The 26,953-nt window shown below is 44.9% G+C and overlaps 1 protein-coding gene across 1 annotated transcript in view; it reads right to left on the bottom strand.

The window, feature by feature from the left end:
• Nucleotides 1–26,953, bottom strand: part of LOC124802560 (putative transcription factor SOX-15) — a 389,602-nt gene that overhangs the window by 232,957 nt on the left and 129,692 nt on the right. The window contains exon 2 of the mRNA XM_047263427.1: nt 7,539–8,044. Coding sequence (XP_047119383.1) covers nt 7,539–8,043 — 505 coding nt within the window. The 5' untranslated portion in view covers nt 8,044. The remainder of the gene's footprint in view (nt 1–7,538; nt 8,045–26,953) is intronic.

Genomic DNA, 26,953 nt, shown 5'->3' with positions numbered 1-26,953 from the left:
TGTTTGTCCTTAGGGTAGTTTAGGTTAGGTAGTGTGTAAACTTAGGGACTGATGACCTTAGTAGTTAAGTCCAATAAGATTTCACGCACATTTGGACATTTTTTTTTTGTGCCATGTTTTCCTTGTGTGTTGCCGGCCTCTGTGACCGAGCGGTTCTAGGTGCTTCAGCCCGGAACCGCGCGACTGCTACAGTCGCAGGGTCGAATCCTGCCTCGGGCATGGATGTGTGTGATATCCTTAGGTTGGTTATGTTTAAGTAGTTCTAAGTTCTAGGGGACTGATGACCTCAGATGTTAAGTCCCATACTGCTCAGAGCCATTTGAACCATCTAGTCCTGAAGCGGAACAGGTGAAAATGCCTACTCCTTGAAGAGGACGACAACGTCGAGGACTATGATGGTGATGATGATGAAAATAACGGTTATGCCACTTCAAACACGTCACTGTTCGAAATGTCTTTCTAGACTTATTTGGAAGCGCTCTATTTATAAAACATTTTGTTCGTAATGAAAAACAGAGCGAGGTTTTGACACGACACTGGGCATCAGATGAAACACTTGAAGAGCAGCAGCGCCTTAAGAGCATGAGAGGTGCAGTAGCGTGTGTGTGTGTGTGTGTGTGTGTGTGTGTGTGTGTGTGTGTGTGTTTGGATTTTACGGGCGCCCAACGGTGAGGTCATCAGCGCCCTTACACGTACTAAAACAAATGAATGTGGAGATGAACTACAATTGTCGTACACGCATGCACTCGAAATGACCACACAGTCACTCTACCTCACATGCACTAAAACCTATTAGGAGGGAAACTAGCTAATCAAGAAATTAAAACGCAGAGAAAACAAACCACAGAGGAGCTAAAAGAAAAGCACAGGGGAATGTGACTGGCTGACCACTTACAAAAAGCTTGGGTGAGCCAGCCACCCTGTTGACACATTAAAAACATCTCCCTCATATTTTGTTAAAAACGTTGGACAATTCATAAAACTTTAAAACGCGAAGCACATTCGTTTGATCATTACATAAAAGAGACTGCAGATCCGCCAGCAAATCCTCTGCAGTCCGCTGGTGGGCAAACAAAATCCAGTCCAATAAAATGTGGAGCACCGTGATCTGCACGCTACAAGCACCACACATTGGAGGGTCCTCTCGCCGGAGTAAGCATCCACACGTGAAAGGGCTGTGGCCTATGCGAAGACGAGTGAGAAGGATCTCATCCCATCGACGTGGCTGAAAGGAAGTACTCCACGGTCGAGTTATAGGCTCGATAACACGGAGCTTGTTGTTGGTCACTTCTGGCCATTCCTCTTCCCATCGGCCGGCTGGAGTGGCCGTGCGGTTCTAGGTGCTACAGTCTGGAGCCGAGCGGCCGCTACGGACGCAGGTTCGAATCCTGCCTCGGGCATGGGTGTGTGTGATGTCCTTAGGTTAGTTAGGTTTAATTAGTTCTGAGTTCTAAGCGACTGATGACCTCAGAAGTTAAGTCGCATAGTGCTCAGAGCCATTTTGCCATCGACACAGGACTTTATACCTCAACAGCGAGGTGAATGCGAGCAGGTAAATAGTACACCGAAATACCCGACGATCACAACACGCGTCCTTCGCTGCTCGATCCGCCCTTTCATTCCCAACAATTCCCACGTGCCCTGGTGCCCAGCAGAAAGACACCTCCTTCCCAAGTCGCTGGGCGTCCTGAATATTCTGGGTTACTTTATCTGCTGGGTGCAAACGTTGGGGAGAGTTAAGGGCGCTCAGGCATACTATTCTGAGTCGAAGATGATAAATTCTGGAGGCAGTCTGACGTTGAGGACACGATCCGGGAAAACGACAGAGCAACCAAACGAGTCTCCCTGCTTGGACCGATCCGTAAAACCAGCTACAAGGTTGAGGTACTCAGATAAAACGACAGAAAAAAACGCATTAAAAACGGAAGCAGGAGTAGGTGCAGTAGCATCTGTGGTGGTGTGCCCGGCGTGTGGCAGGTGGAGTGCTGAGGGTTCGGCGAGTGGCGGATGTAGGCAGCAGCTGGGATTAACAGAGGGTGGGGAGGGGGGGGGGGGGGAAGGTAGGCGCGTGCAGGGCAGGAGCAGAGGCCGTGTGCTGAGCCCGAGGCGGCACGCGCACCCGCCGGCCGGCTGACGCAGCGGCAGACGAAACGCGAGGCTGCGCTGCACCGTCTGCACTGCAGCATCCGACCGGCTGCCCCGGGCTGAGCTGAGGCTGCGGAAGTGCGTCCGCACTCTGCCCCCCCCCCCCCCCCCCCCCCCGCGCGCAGGTGTTGTCTGGCAGCGTGCCAGCGGGGCGCCCCAAGTCTCGTCCTCACTGCCCCTAGTATACCGCCACACCTTCACAATCGCTAGTGTCGTCATCGCCATTGCATTACTAGTCGACAAAATGGTCGTCGAAATGACCTCTATTACCTTTATCGCCTTTCATCGTCGTCACGATCGCATTCTTTATCACTGGCATCATGTCTCTCTTCACCATTTCGTCTTGTTCATTATCATCATTTTTTCCGTCGGTATCATTGCGCCATCGTCGGTCCAAGTAGTACCACCACCACCACCATCATCAAACGTAAGTTTCATATCAGCGCACACTCCGCTGCAGAGTGAAAATCTCATTCTGGGATCATCATGATCAGCTTCTCGAGAATTCACTTTAGAGCGCCATTAAACACAAATATGCAAAATAATGAACAATGTTTCACAATCTTAAAAAGCAGGGTTAACGGAAGAATAGAGCGGTAGCCTCTCGTCACGGGCTCGTTTAAAAAGCTCGAGGCCGTTACGCAGCTGCACGTCAAACCCCACTGACAGATGCTACTACAATATAGGAATTTTGGACTAGGGAGAGGTAAATTGTTACAATTCCAGAGCAGAGTCAGTCAAGACATTACCTCCTTCAACACAATACGGAGCTTAGTCGACAGTCTTCCTTCTCACGCAGCATTCGTAACTGGGACAAGAAAGGGGCATATAGTATTAGTACCACACACACTCGCACACACATAACTAAGGTAGCTAGAAGAGTATAGAGGCAGAAGCGGAAAACTATCAAATTTATGCCACTCATCACTGGACGTGATGCAAACAAACGATTAAAGGTTCGCACTACTGCAACTACTTTTTCAAAAACGGAGATGTATTTCATTTACGCCGAGTATTAAACTTTATACAGATTGTCATCATTCAGTGACTGGATGCTCAGTTACTAATTGTTCTTTTTCACCAATAGTAGATAGTTTCCAAGATAAGATTACACTTCACCAAAAAAGATTACAATTCCAGCTAAAATACGTAATCAAATAAAACCGGTACTGTATTAAAGAGAATTTGGATTTTTAACATTTCTTCGAAACAGTTAGCCCTGCTCTTGACTTTTATTTAGTTGCAGCTAACGTTTTTTTCGTGAAGAACAGATATTTAACTGATTCCCCCATTCTTAACAATCGAAATAATAATTACAAGTATTCCATACAAACAGTAAAATATCGAATCTAATTACCGATTTTTACGTCAGCCCGATTACAATAAATTCTTATTCCTGTTGGGCCAAAAGCGCCAGTGGGGCCAGCCTCGGTGCGTTTCAACATTCTGAAACGGGAAGACTTTAACAATTCGTCCAGTGGCAATTCCGAAATACAGGTGCATCAACAAATGGTTACAATCTCCCTTCTTTACGGAATCCGTATAATTCTATCCAGATCTTTGTATTCCTAAGAGCAATTAAGCTCTGTACTGTATACCACAGTCGCTAATAAACTATCGGTCAATTAATCTAACATCTACAACGGCCCATTGTCGAAAGGCTAGGAGAAATGAAACGAAAATTTGAGAAACTTCTATAAATCATCTACTGCTATCACTTATTAATTTTATGTATCTCTGCTGTTTCATCCAACAGCTACATTTTTAAAAAGTTTTTGACAGAATATTTGGTCTGTGAAATTACATGTTCCTTTAAGCGTTTGCGATTTACCAGCGGTTGTTGGACCTGAATTTATTGCATGGAAGAAATTCAAGGGAACCATCTGCGACTGGGCTGGGAACAAGTCTGCGGAGTCTACCGCGAAAGCATTTTAAATTCAGTCAACTCTAACTTCTACGAATCGTAAAACGCACGGGCCCTGTGCAGGGCCGTTTTGAGCTTGTAGCGGTGGAGAACGTGACGCGTCTGAGATCACGCCACGAGACTTCGCGGTGCTCACAAGGAACCACAGTCCTCGAGCGTGCGTCATCCTTCGTGTTCGGCTGTTTAATGTTCCCCTCGCCACCTACGCAGAAGGTTTTTTGCATAGTGTCTGGTTACTGGCCAGCGACTGTTCTCATGAAAACCGAATCATTCTCACGTTACTTGAATGTGATTTGCTTTGGTTGACGTCCGTAAGAGATTGCAGAAAAGCCTTGCTGTTGAATATCACCATGTTGTTAAGCAGGTTAAGATAATGTCTTAATTGGGGGTTAATGGCTTTTTGTTGCCTTGTGACATTTCTAAAGATGAAAAGAACATTTACACAACAAAATGTAGCGCCACACGACGGTCCAGACTTGCCACGGTAGTGATATGCAGCATCATGATACCTCGATTACTACATGAAAAGAACAGGGATGTAAAGTGAGAAAAACTTTACTAGCAGTTCAATGACTCACGTTGTACGTCTGTATCGTCACTTCCCGACAATTTGTCATTAGCATGCGAAATGCCAAGGGAAAATGCTGGAGCAGGCTACGGTAAAGTTTGATATCGGGTAATGAAGATCCCGAAACATCATCGCAAAGTTTTTAGAAATATGCGTTCTGTATGGCTCAATGCAGAAAGGAGTCTGATTTCCAGTTAATCTACAATATCATACAATGAAATCGAAAGGGTTGTCGTTGAACAATAAAATGGTAGGAATATTTGTACTTCAGAGTTTGTAATATTTTTTTCTATTTGTATCCTGAATCTGATATGTAGCAGTCGAATTCAGTCTCCAACGATGTGACAAAATGGCTCAAACGGCTCTGAGCGCTATGCGACTTAACTTCTGAGGTCATCAGTCGCCTAGAACTTAGAACTAATTAAACCTAACTAACCTAAGGACATCACACACATCCATGCCCGAGGCAGGATTCGAACCTGCGACCGGAGCGGTCACGCGGTTCCAGACTGAAGCGCCTTTAACCGCACGGCCACACCGGCCGGCAACGATGTGACACTTTTAACAAATAGTTCCGACTTTTTATGGTATTAGACAATCCGTTGTGGCGAAGATCGCATATTCACAGTGCAAGAAAATGTATCTGGCGCTACTAATTATACTTTCCATCCATGAATCTTCCATAACAGCAGCTTTGTCTCAACAGCTTTCAAGAAACAGTTAAATGTAACTCGGCATACGTCGTTTACAACACTCTGGAGCCCTTATGTTAGCCATTATGGACGTCATGAAGAATTTCCAGTGGCCGTGTTGTATCTAGACCCGCAGTTGTTGGTTCAATAAAAATTGCAACCTTTTCCAAAAGTTTGTTCAATTTCGCAGTTGCACTGAAGTTATAAATGAGAGATGCGGATTTGATTGGCCTGAAGGTCCTAGCGGAAGATTACCCAGACGTGATACTAAAGCGTCTGTGTTGAGGATCTCAATTTCGCCACAAACGTTCGAAGGGAAATCTCTTTAGATGGGTACCAAAAGTTTGTTGAGACGAAGCAGATGCAACACAGACGAATCTATCACCCTGTATCTCAACTACGTAAGAGTTCTTCCAGTAGCGAAGGGTAATGAGAAGTAATTGGTTTTACTTCGTCTTGGATTTCGCCAAGTTCGTCTTGTCTGCCATTAAGGGAAAATCTGGGTTTATGAAATGAGGTCTCTTTCACCTTTGGAGAAGAATAGTGACCTTTTTATCTACATAAGCCGTAGAACTCGCAGTCTTGGTCACATTTTTATTTACCTGAACGAATAACCATCGTCAGATATTAAAAAATCAGCGACCCAGAGACTCGTCAGCTGTGTCGATGCTTTTCTAAAGCTCTGATTAGCGCTGTCAAGCCGAAATCTGTTACCCGAACAAATAAATTAAAATGCGATATCTTTGTGTCTCTATTATTGTACCTAATGTGTATGTGTCTGGCAATTACGAGGGGTATTCAATAAGTAGTGCAACACATTTTTTTCTGAAAGCAGATTGGTTTTATTCAGGATTACAATACACCATGTTAGTCTCCACTCTTTTGCCTACAGTACCTCATTTTTCAGCATAATCTCTGTTCAATGCGACAGCCTTACACCATCTTACTGGGAGGACCTGTATGCCCACATGGTACTACTCTACTAGTCGGCATCGGAACCAAAATCTTGCTGCATCAATAACATCCCCATTACCCACGCTCTGCTTTCCGCGGAATGTGTATCCCTCATTGGACCAAACAGGTGGAATTTGGAAGGTGCGAAATCTGGGCTTTAGGGTGGATAAGGAAGAACAGTCGATTGAAGTTCTGTGAGCTCCTCTCTGGTGCGCAGAGTTGTGTGAGGCCTTGAGCACACGTGGAGAAGGAAAAGTTGGTTTTCATTTTTGCGGCGACGACACGCTAAAGTCTTTTCTTCAGTTACCATCAGAGCTGATCGTTGCACCATGAGGAAGGACCTGACACAGGATAGCCCCTTCAGAGTCCAGAGGACCGTCGCTATGACTTTACCAGCTGAGGATGCGGTTTGAACTGTTTCTTCGGTGGAGTCGTGCCGTGGCACCATCCATGGATTGCCGTTTTGTTTCCGGTTCGAGGTGACGAACCCACGATGTTTGACAAAAAAATTGTCGAGCTCGCCCTTGTAACGCGCTAGCAATTCCGCACAGATGGTCCTTCGTTGCTCTTCATGATTTTCTATTAGCCGGCGAGGAATCCAGTGGGCACACACCTTCTGAGTACCCCAACTGGTGGGCTACCAACAGACGTCCAGTTGTGCAGCAGCGTGTTTGATAGCGATCCGTTGATCACCTCGAACGAGAGCGTTCACATGTTGCAACATAGCAGGAGCCGCAGCTGCGTGCGGCCAGCTGGCATGTCGGGGATCGGACAGGTTTGCGCGACCTCGTTGCGATGATGGCAGACGCCTTGCCCAACGACTCATCCGGCTTTTGTTCACTGCCAGATCTCCGAAAACCTTCTACAAACGCCTATGACTATCTGCGAAGCTCTGATTTTCCGCTGAAGGAAACTCAATGACAGGTGTCTGCTTGCAAGGCACCTCCGTATAGACCCCATTCCGATGATTCCGTACAGCGCTGCCACCCATGAAGCTGTAGGGGCTGAATCGGGAATATTCCACGACGTTCAACAACAAATTATGCATTTTTTTTTCAATCGAAACTGGCTAAGAAAGAAAGTGTTGCATTTACTTATTGAACGCCCCTCGTAAAAGGTTTTTCTGACCCTGGTTTCGGCGATGCAGATATTGTCACGTACTGTAGTAGTAATTTCTCTCGAAATGACTACGCTACACGCTGCTGACTAGCTGGATAGACTGAAGGTAAGCGAAGGCAGGAGAGCGAGTACTCACCGAGCATCTTGCTGAGATCCGCGTTGTGGAGGTCGGGGTTCTCGTCGGCCAGCTTCTTGCGCTCCACCTTGGCCCAGACCATGAAGGCGTTCATGGGCCGGCGGATGCGCTGCTCCTTGAGCGCCTTCTGCTGCTGCTGTTGCTGCTGGTGGTGGTGGTGCTGATGGTGCTGGTGGTGGTGGGGCGCCATCTTGGCGACGTCGGCCACCAGGTGGTACTGGTGCTGGTGTTGGTGCTGGTGCTGCGACAGCCAGTCCTGGGGCGGCGGCAGCACGCTGGGCAGCATCTGCGCCACCTGCGCCTCGTCGCCGCCGCCGCCGTAGTGGCCGTGCGCCTGCGCTTGGGCCTGCGCGTGCGCCTGCGCGTGCGCGTGGTACAGCTGGTGCTGCAGCTGCTGCAGCGACGGCGAGCCCGCCGGCACCGACACCGGCGACAGACCGCCCCCGCCCCCGCCGCCGTACACGGGCGGCGAGCAGCTCTCCGGCTTGCCGTACTCCTCCATCATCCTGCGAACGAGAGACCAGCTCAGCACCGCTACAGGTCCACACCTGCTGGCACAATTAAATGACATGTTTCGGATAGTTATGAAACTTAAAGTGAATCCCGATGCTGGCACATTGCCTGCTGCCCAAAACATCTTATCTCCAATTGCTGAAATAGTCATCATCCACCATGTCAAATATTCACTATCGAGAGACTCTGTCAACCACAGGCCGTTAGAGATGGAATATATGGGATCCCTGGCAGACGACGGTATCGATCTACCAGCCATTGACACACCACCGAGGTAAGGAGACATTCTTTTCGAGGAGCGCTTGTAAGTAGGCTGTTTAGGTTTTTATGTTGGTAACGCCACGTAGCGCTCTGTTTGAAAATCACTGACTGTGCTGTGTGCAGTCTGTGGCTGGTTTGCATTGATGGAATATTTGGTATTGTTGTGTTGGGCAGCTGGATGTGAACAGCGCGTAGCGTTGCGCAGTTGGAGGCGAGCCGCCAGCAGTGGTGGGTGTGGGAAGAGAGATGGCAAAGTTTTGAGAGCGGACGATCTGGACGTGTGTCCGTCAAAGAAACGAAATTTGTAAGACTGGATGTCATGAACTGATATATATATATATATATATATATATATATATAATACATTGTTCTCTATCAAAATCTTTCATTTGCTAACTAGGCCTATCAGTAGTTAGTGCCTTCAGTAGCTAGGCTCCTTTATTTAGCTGGCAGCATTGGCGCTCGCTGTATTGTCGTAGTTCGAGTAACGAAGATTTTTGTGAGGTAAGTGATTCATGAAAGGTATAGGTTATTGTCGGTCAGGGCCATTCTTTTGTAGGGATTTTTGAAAGTCAGATTGCCGTTGCGCTAAAAATAGTGTGTGTCAGTTTAGTGTTGATCAGAATAAGTAAAGAGCGAAATGTCTGCGTACGTTCAGTTCTGCTCAGCTGTTTGAAAATCAAATAACGTAGAGGTTTTCCAGCACAGTAAAATACAAATTTTCCTAAGGGGATGTTTCACACTATTCAGAAAATTTAAAGAATCGGCATTTGAAGATGACTGCAGAATGATTCTATTGCGACCAACGTACATTTCGCATAAGGACCACAAAGAAAGAGCAATTACGGCTCATACCGAGGCATATAGACAATCAGTTTTCGCTCGCTCTTTTCCCGAGAGTAACAAGGAACGAACTGACTAATAATGGTACAAAAGTAACCTCTGGCACACTGTAGAGTCGATAGCGGAACATGTACAGAGATGGAGGTGTAGATGGAACCAATGCGGACACAGGATGCCAGCCCAGGGGAGTCTGAGTGGTCCGCCCGTGAATGAGTGGCTTTAGCTGAAAGCTGAAGGCCTCTGTGGACAAACTTTCTCGTGCTCTAAGAGCGGAGCTTCCCCACCCACTGAGCCCAAGCTCGTTGGTAGGCTGCTGCTCCTATGATAGTTGTGTAGCAGGCACCATGTTAGCGAAGCAGGGTGACTTCTTCATACAGACTGGATAGGAGTCCGCGGACAGGTCACAGAAAACAATCTGCAGCATTATGGAATAAAGAAACAGCTGGAACTGTGGGAGACCTTTCTTTACACTCTGCCCTATTCACCCAAACTACCCCCTGTTGTGCGTCTGGTAACAGGATGGTCGCTGGTCATAAGAGAACAGAGTGCAGCTGAACGGTATAGAAAATAACATCTTGCCAAATCCAACAAAGTGTACATCTAGCCGAATATTGGCCTGCTTTTGAAAACAGCCTGCGCGACTTTTTGTCGCTGGGGGGACAGAGTTTGCTGACCAGACTTGCGATGTAGAGAGCAGTACACAGTACATACATTGATCGAACGTTGCCTAAAAGAGTAGACAGGGAGGAAGGCCAGGCGCAGTTTTCCGATAAAAGAAAGTGTGGAAAGAAAGTGTGGATTTGCTCCCACTGGTTTGAGCCGCAATTTTTTCCGAGAGTGGAAGTTTCTAACAAACTGTTAATATTTTGTTTGTCCTGGAAAATTTAGAGATTGGCTAGTGAGCCAATAAACTTTTCGGAAGAGAGAGAGGAAAGGTTTGTTGCACAGTTTGCCACTGGAAGTTCATCTAACAAACTTTCTGAGTGGCAAATCGCTATTTTTTGCGGGTTGTCTGCGGGGAGGTCGGAGAAACATTGTTTCGCATAACTTTTTCTTAGCGTCGTTGTGCAGGCACTTCATCGTTAAGATTAAATGAGGATTTCTTCGTAGGCGTCTACGCAAACTCTTCCGCTTGGGCCTCTGCACGAGACTATGGCTTAGTTTTTGTGGTTATCTCGGTGACGGAGACTTCTATGTAGGCTCTTCTAGATTTCACTTCGCGTCTTCATCTACCAGGGCTGTACTCCAACTCCCCTTAACACAGAATTACGCTAAGTAAGTGAGGAACGAGGGAGACGAGACGATGGTAGGAGCTTTTCTTTCGAAAGTTCAGGTGACCTTGTTAGGAATTACGTTGTGTTCGATGGCTCACTATTGATTCAGGTATTTGGAGTTCCTGCATGTGTTTTCATTTACACCACGAAAGTCGATGAAGTCATAATGTCCGAAATGGAACCGAATGTTTGATAACAGTTGTGTGGAGAGCAGGTGAATTACCAGATTCTTTTCTCTACCGCTTCCCCTTGGACTTCGCTGCTCAGTGGTTGTATTGAATTAAATGTGTTGTAAGTATTTTGTGTTCCAATTTTCTCTTATCTCCGTTAGTTTGGAGAAGTTACTGTTTCATATATAAATCATGTCTTTGTTTTACTTTTGCACATTTATAACTACAAAATATGCTCGAAGTCAACTTCTCTTGGATTTCAGTAGAGCGATGAACACCATAAATCTATTACGAGTAATTGTGGCGAAGACCACACCCCAGATTAATTTGTCACGGCCATTAATTTCCAAATCGTTTCCGTTGAACGTTGTCCGTCTCATCACGTGACAGTGAGTCAGAGGGGGGAGGGGACGATCTGCGTACCGAGGATGTTCATTCGATACAGAACAGAGGCACTGTTTTCATTTAACCATTCCCCAGTAGCAACTTGCAAGAGTCCTTAGTGTCTTTAATGAAGTCTGCAAGCATATCATTATCTCTCTAAAACCTGCCTCCAAGTGAGTTGGTGGAATGGTTCAGACTTTGGACACTGGACTATTATCCGAAAGGATAGGCGCTTAAATTGCCCTTCTGGCGAATTTGACTTAGCTCTCTCGAAGTTTGCCTCAATCACTTTAGTCGAATGTCAAAGGACGGCTGCCTCCTTTCTTTGCTCTTGTCCACTTATAAACTGGTCAATCAGGGTGGATACTCAAATTTGAAAAAAAAATTCCCTGAGAATTCCAGGCATAAGGAGCAAGATGACGTAATAAGAAGTTCCAGACAATTATGGTGATTGAGAAGGGGAGGGAGACGAGCATTTCACAATAATGACTTGCCTCTCGGCTGAGATAGTTTTATTTACATGGAATAATATTCATTAAATTAACATACTTCCAAAATACTAAATAATTTAAATTATGTGATTTCGAAAATCAACAAAATTAAATTCCAGTGCTAGGTTAAAAACACGGAATTCCCTGAGATTTTATAAAATTTTTGAAATTTCCTGAGATATCTCTGATTTTTCCAGGTAAAATGAAGTTCTCTGAGAATCCAAGCATTCCAGAAGAATCGCCATCCTAACGAGGTATACATAACGTTAGACAGGTACATAACTCCTTTCCCTAACAAAGCAGAAAAGTGCTAATACGTAGATAACGGAAAACACCTCTCTAACTTCCGAGACACAGAAATTGGTCCGTCACGGCCCATTTCATATTTATTTCAATTATCGTGTCTTGCTATGTTATTAACATGTTTTACAGATGCTGATTAAGTGGTTGGAAAAAGAATACACTGGAGCAACTCTTCTTTTATTTCATCTAGATATCAGCAGCCTCCCTCCTTTCCCCACCTTTCCTTGAATTATTACAGTAAAATGTGGATGCATGAACCGAATGTATCGGTAGTCGTGAGGGAAGTTTCGCTTTCTCAGAGCAGTGTAGTACAAGCTTCGCTATCACTTTCATAGACATCCAGTAGTGCAGCTTTCATGCCCTTATAGCTCGTGCGACTGCCTAGGTCCAGGAACGGAAACCACCCCCACCATGCTAAAAAAATAGGCCCCGTTACCCAATGGGCGACTCTTGTGTCTGCTGCCGATCCGTGCTTCGAAACATAGGTTCGAAGTAAGTTCAGGTTGCTTTATAAAGGTTAAATGTTGATTACTGTTAGGAAACGACTCGCTTACCTCATTTACGTGCTCAGAAACGTTTTATGGTTTAAATCGCGATATTATTTGATTAAATCACAGTGGACGTGTAGTCGTGCTTGGTTTCCGGCTCAAACCTGACCACGTACTTTCAGCATTTCCTTTTCTGGCTTTAATAATTTCCTCCCAGCACAATAATTAATATGCACCAGTTCGAGAATTTTTAAACTCATTGGTGCGAGTGATTTCAACGAAATCATCATGTAATCAGTTTCGTGTAACTTGAGTGGGTCCCTAGTGCTTTGTTCAGATTGCGGAAAATCTAGGACTAGAAACAAATTGCTTTCAGGTATTTATTAGTAGTTTATGTGTGCGCTATTTATTAACTTTATAGTTAATAAATATAAAAGAATATAGGAAGCGAAAGGCTATTTACAATTTGTACAGAAACCAGATGGCAGTTATAAGAGTCGAGGGGCATGAAAGGGAAGCAGTGGTTGGGAAGGGAGTGAGACAGGGTTGTAGCCTCTCCCCGATGTTATTCAATCTGTATATTGAGGAAGCAGTAAAGGAAACAAAAGAAAAATTCTGAGTAGGTATTAAAATCCATGGAGAAGAAATAAAAACTTTGAGGTTCGCCGATGACATTGTAATTCTGTCAGAGACAGCAAAGGACTTGGAAGAGCAGTTGAACGGAATGGACAGTGTCTTGAAAGGAGGATATAAGATGAACATCAACAAAAGCAAAACGAGGATAATGGAATGTAGTCAAATTAAATCGGGTGATGCTGAGGGGATTAGATTAGGAAATGAGTCACTTAAAGTGTCTCAGTTTTGCTATTTAGGGAGTAAAATAACTGATGATGGTCGAAGTAGAGAGGATATAAAATGTAGGCTGGCAATGGCAAGGAAATCGTTTCTGAAGAAGAGAAATTTGTTAACATCGAGTGTAGATTTAAGTGTCAGGAAGTCGTTTCTGAAAGTATTTGTATGGAGTGTAGCCATGTATGGAAGTGAAACATGGACGATAACCAGTTTGGACAAGAAGAGAATAGAAGCTTTCGAAATGTGGTGCTACAGAAGAATGCTGAAGATAAGGTGGGTAGATCACGTAACTAATGAGGAGGTATTGAATAGGATTGGGGAGAAGAGAAGTTTGTGGCACAACTTGACCAGAAGAAGGGATCGGTTGGTAGGACATGTTTTGAGGCATCAAGGGATCACAAATTTAGCATTGGAGGGCAGCGTGGAGGGTAAAAATCGTAGAGGGAGACCAAGAGATGAATACACTAAGCAGATTCAGAAGGATGTAGGTTGCAGTAGGTACTGGGAGATGAAGAAGCTTGCACAGGATAGAGTAGCATGGAGAGCTGCATCAAACCAGTCTCAGGACTGAAGACAACAACAACAACAGTTGTTTCGTAGGCATTTTACCGTATCATGAACAGGTCCTCAGTGTCAGCTAATCACCACAGGTGCCGCGCGGGGTAGCTACGTGGTCTTAGGCGTCTTGTGACGGTTCGCGCGGCTCCCCCCGTCGTAGGTTCGACTTCTCCCTCGGGAATGGGTGTGTGTGTTGTCCTTAGCGTAAGTTAATTTAAGTTAGATTAAGTAGTGCGTAAGCTTAGGTACCGATGACCTCAGTGGTCCCATAAGACCTTACCACAAATTTTCACCACAAGTAACAAAATTAATGGTTTTCTGTCGGAAAGTGATTTCATTGGATTGAGCAAATCATCATGAGTAAAACAAACCACTTTATGCTTGGTGGTACTTTAATAATCGGAATCTATAAAATTTAATTCATTTTTGCTGGAACACTCTGAACTACACTTCCCTCCATGTAGTTTCCACCTTTCAGACCACGTGCGTTTTTTTTAAAATGAGTTAGTGAGCTGAAGCTTCCCATAATTCCCTCTCATACTAGTGATTCCGTAAACCAGGCATGGGCAATCTTTGGTGACCCGCACACCTGATTCATGCACTTACTTAACCTTGCGGGCCGTCTCGTCCCGAAGCGACAGAAACGCTCCTAGAGCATAAGGCCAAAACTATAGCGTCCGTGACGCTAATTTTGATTGGATAACGCACGGATAAGAATTGCTTCCCTTTCCCGACACGCCACGCAAACGAATCACGTCTAAAAACACGTGTCTTTGAGAATATATTCATTTTATGTTACCACGAATTTCTCCCGCGGGTCGAATTGAATCCGACTGCGGGCCGGATGCAGTCTGCAGCCCGCCTGTTGCCCAGCTGTGCGGTAAACTGTTAATCAGAATTATTCTTCCCGTGGAGATTCCTGGAGTCCATACCGTATCCTAATCTTCTTGTGCAGACATTTATGCTCAAAAAAGTAATAAACGACCCCAACGTATGCGATGGGGCCGTTCATAGTTAATATTGTGGCTACCCATATCGTGTCAGGAGTGCTTATGATCCGCCGCCTTTTAGATTTCTCCAAAAGATCGTTAATCAAACCATTCAAAATCTTACAGACGTTACTTTTGTCAGGCAGTTTTGCAGAAAAGGAAAGATTATTCCGACGTGACAGATAAGAAACCCAATGTATGAAACGCCACTGTCTAGCCTTAGCGGAACCACGGCAACACTCGTTGTGTAATTCAAGAATGTAAGTTTTCTAAACTTCTGGGCTTGGTAAGAAAGTTCGCTACTGGCTTGTGCGGCAGTGAAAACACAGTGAGCAAGAACCACAAGAAAAAATATGAGTAATTTCCCCCCTCCTTTTTGAAAGATCAGTGTCTAAAAAGTCCTAGCTATGTGGCAAAAAGAGGTTATTTAAGAGATTATAACACTCTTCATAACGAGACAGATCTTGAATAACTATGTTCATCAGGAACAATATACGACATGCCTCTTTTAAGACATACCTGCAATCTTGCAGATAGAGAGAGAGAGAGAGAGAGAGAGAGAAAGAGAGACTCGAAATACCCTGCTTATATGACGCATGTGCTCACCTCCAAATCAGAAACTTACAGTGGAGGATTCCAGATAGCACAGTAATCCTCATTCTCAGATGAGAAGATAGGAACATAAGAATAGCTAAGTGAAAGCAGAAGAAAATGGATAGATGTCTAATGTTTACCAACTGGAGATATACGAAATACAGTGACTTCAAAACTGAAGAAACTGCTGTTCTTCCTAGTGATTGAAAAAATTATTGTAACCGCGCCATATCGTGCAGTAAAAATACCGTCGAACTAAGCCAATGATATGATGATGGCATTGTTAACATTTACGATATACAGGACGCCACAAGAACAGTTGACGCTGCAACATCACGGTTAAGACTACAGAAACTAGGATTTGTACTACTCGTAAAGAAACTCTAAATGGCCTAATTATGCTGTCCGAAGAAAACGCGCCAAGCTGAAGCCTTCATACTTTACCAATTTCCCATGTTTCCGCGAAAAATTTCGCCATGAACCTTACTGTCTTCTTTTCAGAAGCTCTCTATTCCCGCCAGAAACAAGGCTATAGCATTTCATTCAGTATTCATAGTTGGTGCTATAGCTCGGTTCATAAAAGAGTTACAAATTTTAATGGTACAGAAAACTTGTCATATGTTCAGGTCCTTGCCGTTCAAAGCCTACATACATGGAGTCGTTAAAAAAAAAGAGTCCGCGATACAAGGAATAGACTGTGCATTATTTGTTCGATAGCTAACGCCGGGAGCTCCGTGAAGACTGTTCACTCACAACGCTGTTGTATACATTACAATTCACTCACAAAATGCGAGAATACTTGCAGAGGACCAGCTCTTACCTCGAAGATTGGCAGCTGACTGCTAGAAGTAAAACTCAGGCAAAGGTTTCCTACAATTTCGGCGATTAATCATTGCAGTTGGACTCAATCGCCGGCCTCTGTGGCCGAGCGGTTGTAGGCGCTTCAGTCCGGAACCGAGCTGCTGCTACGGTCGCAGGTTCGAATTCTGCCTCGGGCATGGATGTGTGTGGTGTCCTTAGGTTTAAGTAGTTCTAAATCTAGGGGACTGATGACCTCGGATGTTGAGTCCCATAGTGCTTAGAGCCATTTGAACCATTTATTGGACTCAATCATCAAGTATTTATAAGTACCCATTCGGAGCAACTGAAGGTGGAATACAGTTGTAAAGAAAGCAGATGCCGGACTGCATTTCGCTAGAGGACACATCAACGAAGAACGTCTCTTATATAACTCGGACCTGACAGACTCTTGAATTAATGTACAGAGAGCTGTCTTTCTGTACACGGGTTGCGCATTACTCGGTTAACTGCCAAAACCCCTGCTCGGTATTTCCTCAGAGTTTTACGCGGCGCTGCGTAGTGACGTATTAATCAGAGCGCTCCCCCAGAGAGGCAGCAGCGGGGAGCCGGACGCAACAGGTGGCGTGTAATTAGTAGAGCGAGGGCGGCGGGGGCGGAGGGGCGTCACGCTGGCTGCCCCCGGAGGAAGCACCGCCTCCGCCTCCGCCTCCGGCTCGGCATGCAAATGCCGCCCCATCATCCTCTGCCGGAACAATGCAACAGTTACACGCCGCCCGGCACCGCCGGCCTGGGATCCAGATAGCCCCACTAAGTAACGACGGCCACTGCCGGCCAGCTGTTTGTTTTCCAATAAACGGGCGGAAAATACGAGCCTTGTCTGCTGGTACTCGCATTCGCAGGTCACATGCGCTTCCACATGTCACTAACATCAATCAAAATAATGCAGCCTTCACCTCGACAACACATAGTAAATTTTCCCGGCAGTTATTCATCATTGTCAAGTAAACAAAATGCGAACTTATTGCTCGGCGAAGCTAAGTGATAATCTGGCCACGGTCGCACCACCATACTGTCATGCCCGAGAGACAGGGAGGCGGAAATAACACTGGCGTACACTCCTGTATCCTGACAAGTGGAGCGCTGTCACACGCCGCTCGTCTATCACCACGTTTACACGTCATACAATTTGCCGAAGGTGTAGATCTATTTTCGAAATACGAATGCGATGTTAGCTGTCGTGTTTAAATGTTATGCCTGGATCTATTTTGCTAACCCGATCAAATGCCGGTATCCAAGCGTCAAATGTCTAACGCTAATGGATTGTGCACGTAAATCGTTGTTCCGATTTAGTCAACTCTGTGAAGGGAGATTATCAGTGCTTTCGTAACATATCTTTCTAGAAGAAAGAGAAGGTTGTTCAAGAAGTGATGTTCAAAAATCTTATCCATGCGAGACTGTTTTATTATTCCTGCAGATCACGTGCATTATGAAAAATAACTGAGAAGCGATCACTGCCTGAACATTACTGTAATCAAACATTTTGGGAACTTAGAGCGACTAGAAAATGGGGAAAGACATTGCGAAGAATCAACAAAAAGTATTTCGCATGATGCTCTAGAGCATTAAAATTAGTAGCGTTACCTGAAGCAGTGGAGTGGCGTCACGAACTAAAGGTTGTGAGTTCGAATCTCCTCAAGTGCCTTTCTATTTTTAAATCTTTATTAAAATCACTTTATTTATTACTTTTATTCATTTAATGTAATTGCTGCGTCATTTTAATAATCGTATTAACATTTTTATTTGTCCATCATCTTACAGACGATTTCAAAAAGTCGATCCCACTCCTCCCTTTGTGAAGTGAATCTTTGGCACCAGCAAATGACTGCGCACACGAGCGTTTGCCAGTCAGATAAAGGGTAAAATAATTTACAAATTAGCTTGCTACGAAAGATAATACCGTTTCCGCCAGTTAGTTTCGTTTTGTCAATTTTGTAAATATTTCAGCTTTTGTGGAGCTTGCTTCGCCGAAGAAAGGAAAAATGTGATTCTGCTGAAGTAAATAAAGAACACTTCACCGTCCATTTCTGACATTTCTGAGTGACAGTTTCGGTTTTGTGTATGTGAATTGAACCCTTAACGAAAGCCATGTCACCGCCTACATGAACATTTAAAGGCTGACCGAAATTTTAATTCGCCGATAGTCCTTGTGCACTGTCATTTTGCCAACATTTATTTATGGTGTAAAGCTTGTAAATCCACGTTTCATCCAAATGAATTACTGACCGCTTTGTTCTACTGCTTCATTCTTCCGTAAAAACCTACTGTAATATGCCCTTTATGGAACTGTCTCCTCTCGATCATACATAACAACACGTTTATTTTGACATCTTTTAAAACCAAATCTCATAGACAAAGCCATTTTTCAATAAGTTTCCTTGCTGGGTGTAAATTTCAGTTCTGTGCGACAAAAGCTCTGTATTTTTCGCAGTGTTGATATTTCTTTATATTGTTCTTGTTAAGACATGAGGGAATGACTTCCTCTTCATCTCAGAATAACACTTGCAACCTACGTTTTATTGGTTTATTTCTGTTTTTCTTTCATGTCTCTGTTAATTACTTGTTCATATAATACAATATTATATATTCAGAAATATGTGATATGAAAAGTCAATTCAATAACAAAATGAACTACGGAAAACTGAAATGAAAAAATAAAACAAAGGGAAAAATAAGTAATGTTCAGAGATTCTCGGTGCGTAGGTTGACTTTTCTAATCGTTAACCTAACCTCATCTCTACAATTGACATTATTATGGGAAGATATGACGTTGTTTATTAAGAAATTCACTGCATTTATCTTGGAAAAAATTAGGATATATTCAACGGTTTCGTAAATATTTCAGATCATAAGCTCAGTGTCTCACTCTGAACATGAAACGCTTCAGCTGTAATCAGACACAGTTCGTGGACAAATCAATTATGTGCAGCGAGTTGCCGGCCGGTGTGGGCGAGCGGTTCTAGGCGCTTCAGTCTGGAACCGCGCGTCCGGTACGGTCGCAGGTTCGAATCCTGCCTCGGGCGCGGATGTGTGTGATGTCCTTAGGTTAGTTAGGTTTAAGTAGTTCTAAGTTCTAGGGGACTGATGACCTCAGATGTTAAGCCCCATAGTGCTCAGAGCCATTTTTTGTACAGCGAGTTCATGTTGTAGAAAACTGTTGCCAAAAGCAGTAAGGCTTACATATTTGTACATGAAAACTAGCATTTGACCCTCAAAATCAGCATGTTCTGCCGACGATTAAGCGTTCGTGACTGATCTCCGATATATCCACAGTGACATCAACACACAGCTGTTTCTACTTACTCAGCAGCAACAACGCAGCTGTATGCTGGGATAGGAAGTAGCGAGCTGCACACATCACATTGAGTTAGCTGCAGTTCTTGTTGTAATACAACAAGGATTCGACAAAAATATGAATACGCCGAGATAAATACATGCTTGAGCATAAATACAGATGTTAGCTAAACCTGCAGATTGTACCCGACCACGAACGCCACATGTGCAATACATTAAATGTACTCCAAATTGCGAATATGGACAACCATCAGCTGTACAATGGAAGGGCGACAATGAAAATTTGTGTCGACCCCGGGCTCGAACCCAGATTTCCAGCTTATCGCGAGCGGTCGCCTTACAATTAGGCTATCCGAATACGACGCAGAACCAGACCCAAACATTCATAACTCAACTATGTGTCTACAGCTTGCACTCATGCATCCATTATGTATTTTCCCATACAGGCGAGACATTTTACTCGAATGTCGCATGCCTGGTGTCGGCGGATAAATGCGACATTGCAGTGCCTGTGTTATTCCGAATTACGATGCATTGTTCCTTTAACATGCATCCATTTTCAAAGAAACATCGCATAGTAATTCAGAATAATTCAGGCATTGCAACATCGCATCGCACCTGTGCAAGTCCTCAATACGCAGCAAACGTCAATCGTGGTCAGACCAATGTTCTGCATAGTTGTGAGTGCTATGTGATTTCGAACGTAAGCAAATTGTTGGAGCTCGTGTAGTGGGTGATTCCATAATCAAGGTCGCCGAAGTGTTTGATGTTTGAAGGGGCACCATACCGAAGATTTATATCGGATACATGGAAAGCGGAAATACATCATCCGCTAAGTCACAACGCGGACGAAAGCCTTCGTAGAGCGAGAGTGGCGGCGGTTTTTGAAAGAGATTATGACAAAAATAGGAGGAGGACAGCTGCAAAAGTCACTGAAAAACCCAATGACGCACTCGCGAACCCTGTCAGCATAAAGAGATACACGAAGTGGGCTCCATAAGCAAGGAACTGCAGGGACAACTGGAATTCCAATACCACTAATCAGTGATACAAATGCCCGTAACAGGAAAATACGGCGCAGAAACCATAAAACCTGGACTATGGAACAATGGAAGAACATCATTTGGTCGGATGAGTTTTATTGTACACTGTTTGTAACTTCTGGCCGAGTGGAATTGGAGATATTGCAATACAGATTAAGCCGCGCGGGATTAGGCAAGCGGTCCAAGACGCTGCAGTCACGGACTGTGCGGCTGGTCCCGGCGGAGGTTCGAGTCCTCTCTCGGGCATAGGTGTGTGTGTCTGTCCTTAGGATAATTTAGGTTAAGTAGTGTGTAAGCTTAGGGACTGATGATCTTAGCCGTTAAGTCCCATAGGATTTCACACACATTTGAACAATACAGATTAAGCCAAGCCTGGAAACAATATGAGGATCAGTGGCCAGTGCTGCCTCAAGAGTAGCAAGAGATTATAGTTCTTCTCCCCGCAATTACCTAATTTTTGTGTTTTCAAGGTAGATGACTGACATAATATGACGTTATATGCAGCAAAAGAAAGGAGCTTTAGTCAATGCCTTTGTTTATAAACAGTGGTAATTTTATATACGAATCGAAACACGAACAGGAGAATCATGCTATTTTCGCTGAAAGAAGCAATGAGAAGCATTGTCTCTTTTAAGGCAGTTCAGTAAATAAGAGATACACAGACTGTTACTAATTAGCGAATTTTAGGCGGAGTTCCTCGAGAGAGTGTTTTCACTGAGACTCACCATATCTTTAAATACGGCTCCGGTTTGCATGGATGATGATTCTTGGAGTTCAAATTGGCCTGTAAACGGTGCAACGATTTTGATGCATATTTATTTAAATGTAAGTCTGCCTCTTTGCATGATGTAAGTATTATAAAATCAAAACAAACGTTTCGACTGACCTGCAGTAGCCTCCTTGTGGCAATGAAACTGAAGCAGTTTTTCCGCATCGAATGGAGCTGGTGCTACTCTGTTGAAATGTTTAATTTTATTCCGTAGGTCTTCATTTCGCTTGTAGAATGACGTTGCGTAATGAACGAAGGCATTTCGCTGGATCCAACACTGACAGCGATTGCCTACAGCAACTCAGTTACATCAGTACAGAGATGAAATCAGAAACCTTTGTTTCAATTAATTTCGTTAAAATCTTTCTTCCGATTTCTGTCTTTCAGTGGCTAAGGCGATAACGACTTACAGTAATACGATAAGGAAATTAAGTCGATGGTTGTCAAGTTGTACGTGTAGTTACACGTGTTCCGTAGGCTGTATATTCTATTCTTAACGAGCTGGCTCTGCTACTACGGTACACGTCTCCATTTATCAAGTGCGCTGTGCAGACCATGCATCACGCTCGAGCGAGCGGTGATTGCATTTACATCGCATCTCATCCGACTCGCCAGCTCGCAGTATTGTAAACGCATGCTGACCTGTGTGATCATGTGTCGTGTGCCAAGGGTCAAGCAGTAAGTCCGAGGTCTAGCTTTGGCATTGATTCTATTAATTTCTCGACAGCTGGCGGAAGACTGATGAAGAAATTTGGGGAAGGAATTAATGTGCTAAGTGGGCAGATAGCTATCTGCAGTTCGAAAGGACTGTAGATTTTTTTATCTGCAAACCATGGGATGAGAGGTGTTTTCAGTTAACCAAAGCCACTTGGGAAAACAAAGTGAAATATAGAGTGTAAGATGGATTAGAGATGCTGAACTCCGCTGTGAATACGATTCCTAAGGCGCTATTGGTCCAGCCGATGTGTAGACGACGCAAATGTCACGCAGGTTTCAATTACAATTACGTCATTACTTACAGCCTCTTTTCAGTTCCATATACAAAATAATGATACGGTGGGATATGGCTTGCTCATTTAGTGGTGCTGAAGTAGATAAGTCTGTATGTACCAGGTGGCTATAACTAACGTGCAGCTACTCACAGAGGTTCAGTTTGGGCAATAATTATAGTTGACAGTGAACCTTAGTAGATATATTACTGCGTTAATATGGAACCGATTCATGCTGGAAAACATCAGTTCCAATTTTGGCCATCAGTTGCAAATATGGCGCGGTACAGCATCTCGTCCACGTCTCCGGTGCAAATATTGAACAAATTGTGAAAGCGTTAATAATAACATCAACTTTATGCCTTTCTGACTTGTTTGACCTTTTCTGTCCACGTCCCTTTCCTAATCCATTGCTTATGGAAAAATAGCTATGCGTCTTTCTTGCATTCACAGCGTCAGACCTGCACCTGGTGGTCAACATTGGAACTAAATTTTTTCCAGTGTAACTCAGGCCTGCGTTACCGCATAAGAATATCTACCAATTTTCGCAGCCATACGGTAAATACAGCCCACGCTGGACCCCTGTGAGTACATGTACTTTAATGATAATCACCAGTATAAGAATTATGGTTTAAGAATTCAGTATGAACTTACGGAATAGTGTCACTTCTAGAATATTGTTTTCCTGCTGTAACCAGTCTGCAGAAGGCTCTGACCCTAATAATTAGAGTGTATTCTGCACGAATCATTGTTTGCTTAGGTGTAAACGAAAATGCTTCGATACCATCGCGTCCTCTCTGTATTCTCCAGTTTCTAGATTATCTCGGGAAATATGGGTACGGCGTTTCATACGTATTTTGGCTGATCTCGACACATTTCTGTGTAATTCCTCCATTTATCAGTATCTATCTAAAATTGAAATACGAAAAAATCGTAGCGAGTGCAACTTTTCGTGAGACGAATTTCGTTTCTCCTTCTCTTGCGCTAGAGATGATATTGCTTTGGAGGTAAAACGGGCAGCTCGAAGATTCTATAAATATTCTAAAGAAGTAATTTCCAAGAATTTTTTACTTACTTTTCATACTGAAACCATAAAAATGATCAAGTCTACATCTATTATCATTTGACACAATTTGATCTAATAGCTGTGAACGACCTGTTGGCGTGTCAAATAATTCGCTTTCATTTACACACATGGGGTCTGTGTCACGCATGGATTCTCGAGATATATACACTGAAGCGCCAAAGAAACCTATATAGGCATGCGTATTCAAACACAGAGATACACACATCAGAAAAAGTTTTGCATCACCCAGTTCCCAGAACTCTTGAAGACAGACGTTGCCTGTGGATACTGTATTACAAAGACAGTCCCTTTGACTGTTCAGAGATGTCACTAAACCCGCTCAAAGATGTAAACAACCATGCATGAGAAGCGCCTATTAGACGGAGGGGGTCCGACAGCCGATCAGTTCCAGTCATTCCACCAGGAAGGAGGTACACGGCTCGTGTTGTCTGTAATTCAACCATTCCTAGACGGTCAATACCACGGTTCGATTAAGTCCGCATTGTTACTATGTGCCAGGAAGGCGTCTCAAAGTGAGCCAAAGCGATGTTGTTCGGACATGGAGGAGATACAGAGAGACAGGAACTGTCGATGACACGGCTCCCTCAGGCCGCCCAAAGGCTACTACTGCACTGGATGACCGCTACCTACGGATTATGGCTCGGAGGAACACTGACAGCAACGCCACCACTTTGAATATTGCGTTTCGTGCAGCCACAGGAGGTCGTGTTACGACTCAATCTATGCGCAATAGGCTGCATGATGCGCAACTTCACTCCATACGTCAATGGAGAGGTCCATCTTTGCAAACACGACACCATGCAGCGCGGTACGGATGGGCCCCAACAACATGCCGGATGGACCGCTCAGGGTTGGCATCATGTTCCCTTCACCGATGAATGTCGCATACGTCTAGAACCAGACATCGTTGGACACGTGTTTGGAAGCAACGCGGTGAGGCTGAAAGCCTTAAGACACATTGTCCAGCAAGTGCAGCAAGGTGGAGGTTTCCTGCTGTTTTGGGGTGGCGTTACTTGGGGCCAACGTACGCCGCTGCTGGTCATGGAAGGCGCCGTAACGGCTGTATGATACATGAATGCCATCGTCCGACCGGTAATGCAACCATATCGACAGCATATTGGCGAGGCATTCGTCTTCATGGACGACAATTCGCGCCCCCATTGTGCACATCTTGTGAATGACTTCCTTCAGGATAACGACATAGTTCGACTAGAGTGGCCAGAATGTTCTCCGGACATGAACTCTATCGAACATGCCTGGGATAGAGTGAAAAAGGCTGTTTATGGATGACGTGACGCGTCAACCACTCTGAAGAATCTACAACGAATCGCCCTTGAGGAGTGGGACAATCTGGACCAGCAGTTCCTTGAAGAACTGATGGATAGTATGGCACCACGAATACACGCATGCAACAATGCAAGAAGATGTGCTACTGGCTATTAGAGGTACCGATATGTACAGAAATCTGGATCACCACCTCTGAAAGTCTCTCTGTATGATGGTACAACATGCAATGTGTGGTTTTCATGAGCAACAAAAAGGGCGGAAATGATGTTTATGTTGATCCCTATTCCAATTTTCTGTACAGGTACCGGAACTCGCGGAACCGAGCTGATGCAAAGCGTTTTTTGATGTGTGTATGTAAACAAACAGAATAGGCGCTGCGGTCGGCTGCTACAATGGCAGGTTATCAACATTTAAGTGAGTTTGAACGTGGCACGCAAGCGATGGTACACAGCATCTCCGAGGAAGAGATGAAGTAGGGATTATCCCTTTTGACCATTTCACAAGTGTACCGTGAATATCAGGAAACCGGTAAAACATCAAATCTCTGACATTGCTGAGGCTGGAAAAAGATCCTATAAGAACGGGACCAACGACGACTGAAGAGAATCGTTCAACGTGACAGAAGTGCAACCCTTCCGCACATTGCCGCAAACTTGAAAGCTGGGCATCAACAAGTGTCAGCGTGCGAACCATTCAGCGAAACATCATCGGTATTGCCTTTCGGAGCCGAATGCCCACTCATGCATCTTGATGACTGCACGACACAAAGCTTTGCGACTCGTCTGGACCCGTGAACATTGACTTTGGATTGTTGATGACTGAAAACATGTTGCCTGGTCAGACGAGTCTCGTTTCAAATGGTATCGAGCGGATGGACGTGTACGGATATGGAGAAAACCTCATGAATCCATGGACCTTGAATGTCATCATGGGACTGTTCAAGCCGGCAGAGGATATGTAATGGTGTGGGGCGTGTGCAGTTGGAGTGGCACGTCTAGATACGACACTGACAGGTGACACGTACATAAGCATTCTGTCTGATCACATGTGTCCATTCGTGTCCACAGTGTATTTCGACGGACTTGGGCAGTTTCAGCAGGACAATGTGACAACCCACAGCCGGCCGAAGTGGCCGCGCGGTTCTGGCGCTGCAGTCTGGAACCGCGAGACCGCTACGGTCGCAGGTTCGAATCCTGCCTTGGGCATGGATGTGTGTGATGTCCTTAGGTTAGTTAGGTTTAACTAGTTCTAAGTTCTAGGGGACTAATGACCTCAGCAGTTGAGTCCCATAGTGCTCAGAGCCATTTTTTTGACAACCCACACGTCCAGAATTGCTACAGTGTGGCTCCAGGAACACTCTTCTGACTTTACCCACTTCCGCTGGCCACGATACTCCCCAGATATGAACATTACTGAGCGTATCTGGGATGCCTTGCAACGTGCTTTTCAGAAAAGATCTCCACCCCTTTGTACTCTAACGGATTTATGGAAAGCCCTGCAGGATACATCGGGTCAATTCCCTCCAGGACTAATTCAGACTTTGATCCATGTCACGGCGTGTTGGGGCACTTCTGCGTGTTCACGGGGTTCGTAAACGATATTAGGCAGGTCTACCAGTCCCTTTGGATCCACGGGCCCAGCCACTCGCAAGGTGCATTTTTCAGAGTGACACCAGGAGCAGTGCGTGGGTGCCGTTTTAGTTCCCACACATGCGACACTGCACGAATGGGGACAGGTGGGCAGTTGAGGAGAAGCAGTGTACGTCTCATCTCAGAGCAGGCAGGCCGCGGGCGCGTGCAAAACCGCGGCCAGCGCAGCCTCCCAATTAGCAACGGCTGAGGCTCGGCTGCGGCGCTTGCGAAAGGCGGCTGGCTTAATGAGAGCCGGGCCCGGGTCTGATTGCGGCACGTCCGGCACCAGAGGCTGACGCGGGACACCCGCCCCCACCCCCGCCTCTACTCGTAACCTCAGCTCTGCCTCCCTAATTAATACACAGCACTACCCCCCACCGTCACCCCTCACCCGGGTCTGCCGATCGTGCCTTGCGCCACGATTGCGCTCAGCAGCGCCATGGTCCTCAGATACCACACGGAGGCGAAACAAGCGCTATATCATTGTACGAGGTGCAGAGGCGAGCGAGTGTGCTGTGGCTTGCCCCAGTTCACTACTAACAGCACCAAGCATTATAACGCGCCTGTGCTCAACATTCAAAGGATTTCACATTAACTTGAGAGTGAAATTAAAATAACTTTTCCGAACTTCGTCAGAGTATGCTCAAGTATATTAATGTTAGCGCTTAAAGTTTCAGAATCATCAAATGAATATGCTAGGCAAAATATACGATCTTAAAATAAAAAGTTGCGCTGAA

Source organism: Schistocerca piceifrons, chromosome 6 (assembly GCF_021461385.2).
Source record: "Schistocerca piceifrons isolate TAMUIC-IGC-003096 chromosome 6, iqSchPice1.1, whole genome shotgun sequence".
NCBI lineage: Eukaryota > Metazoa > Arthropoda > Insecta > Orthoptera > Acrididae > Schistocerca > Schistocerca piceifrons.
This window is presented reverse-complemented; position numbering and strand designations above follow the sequence as displayed.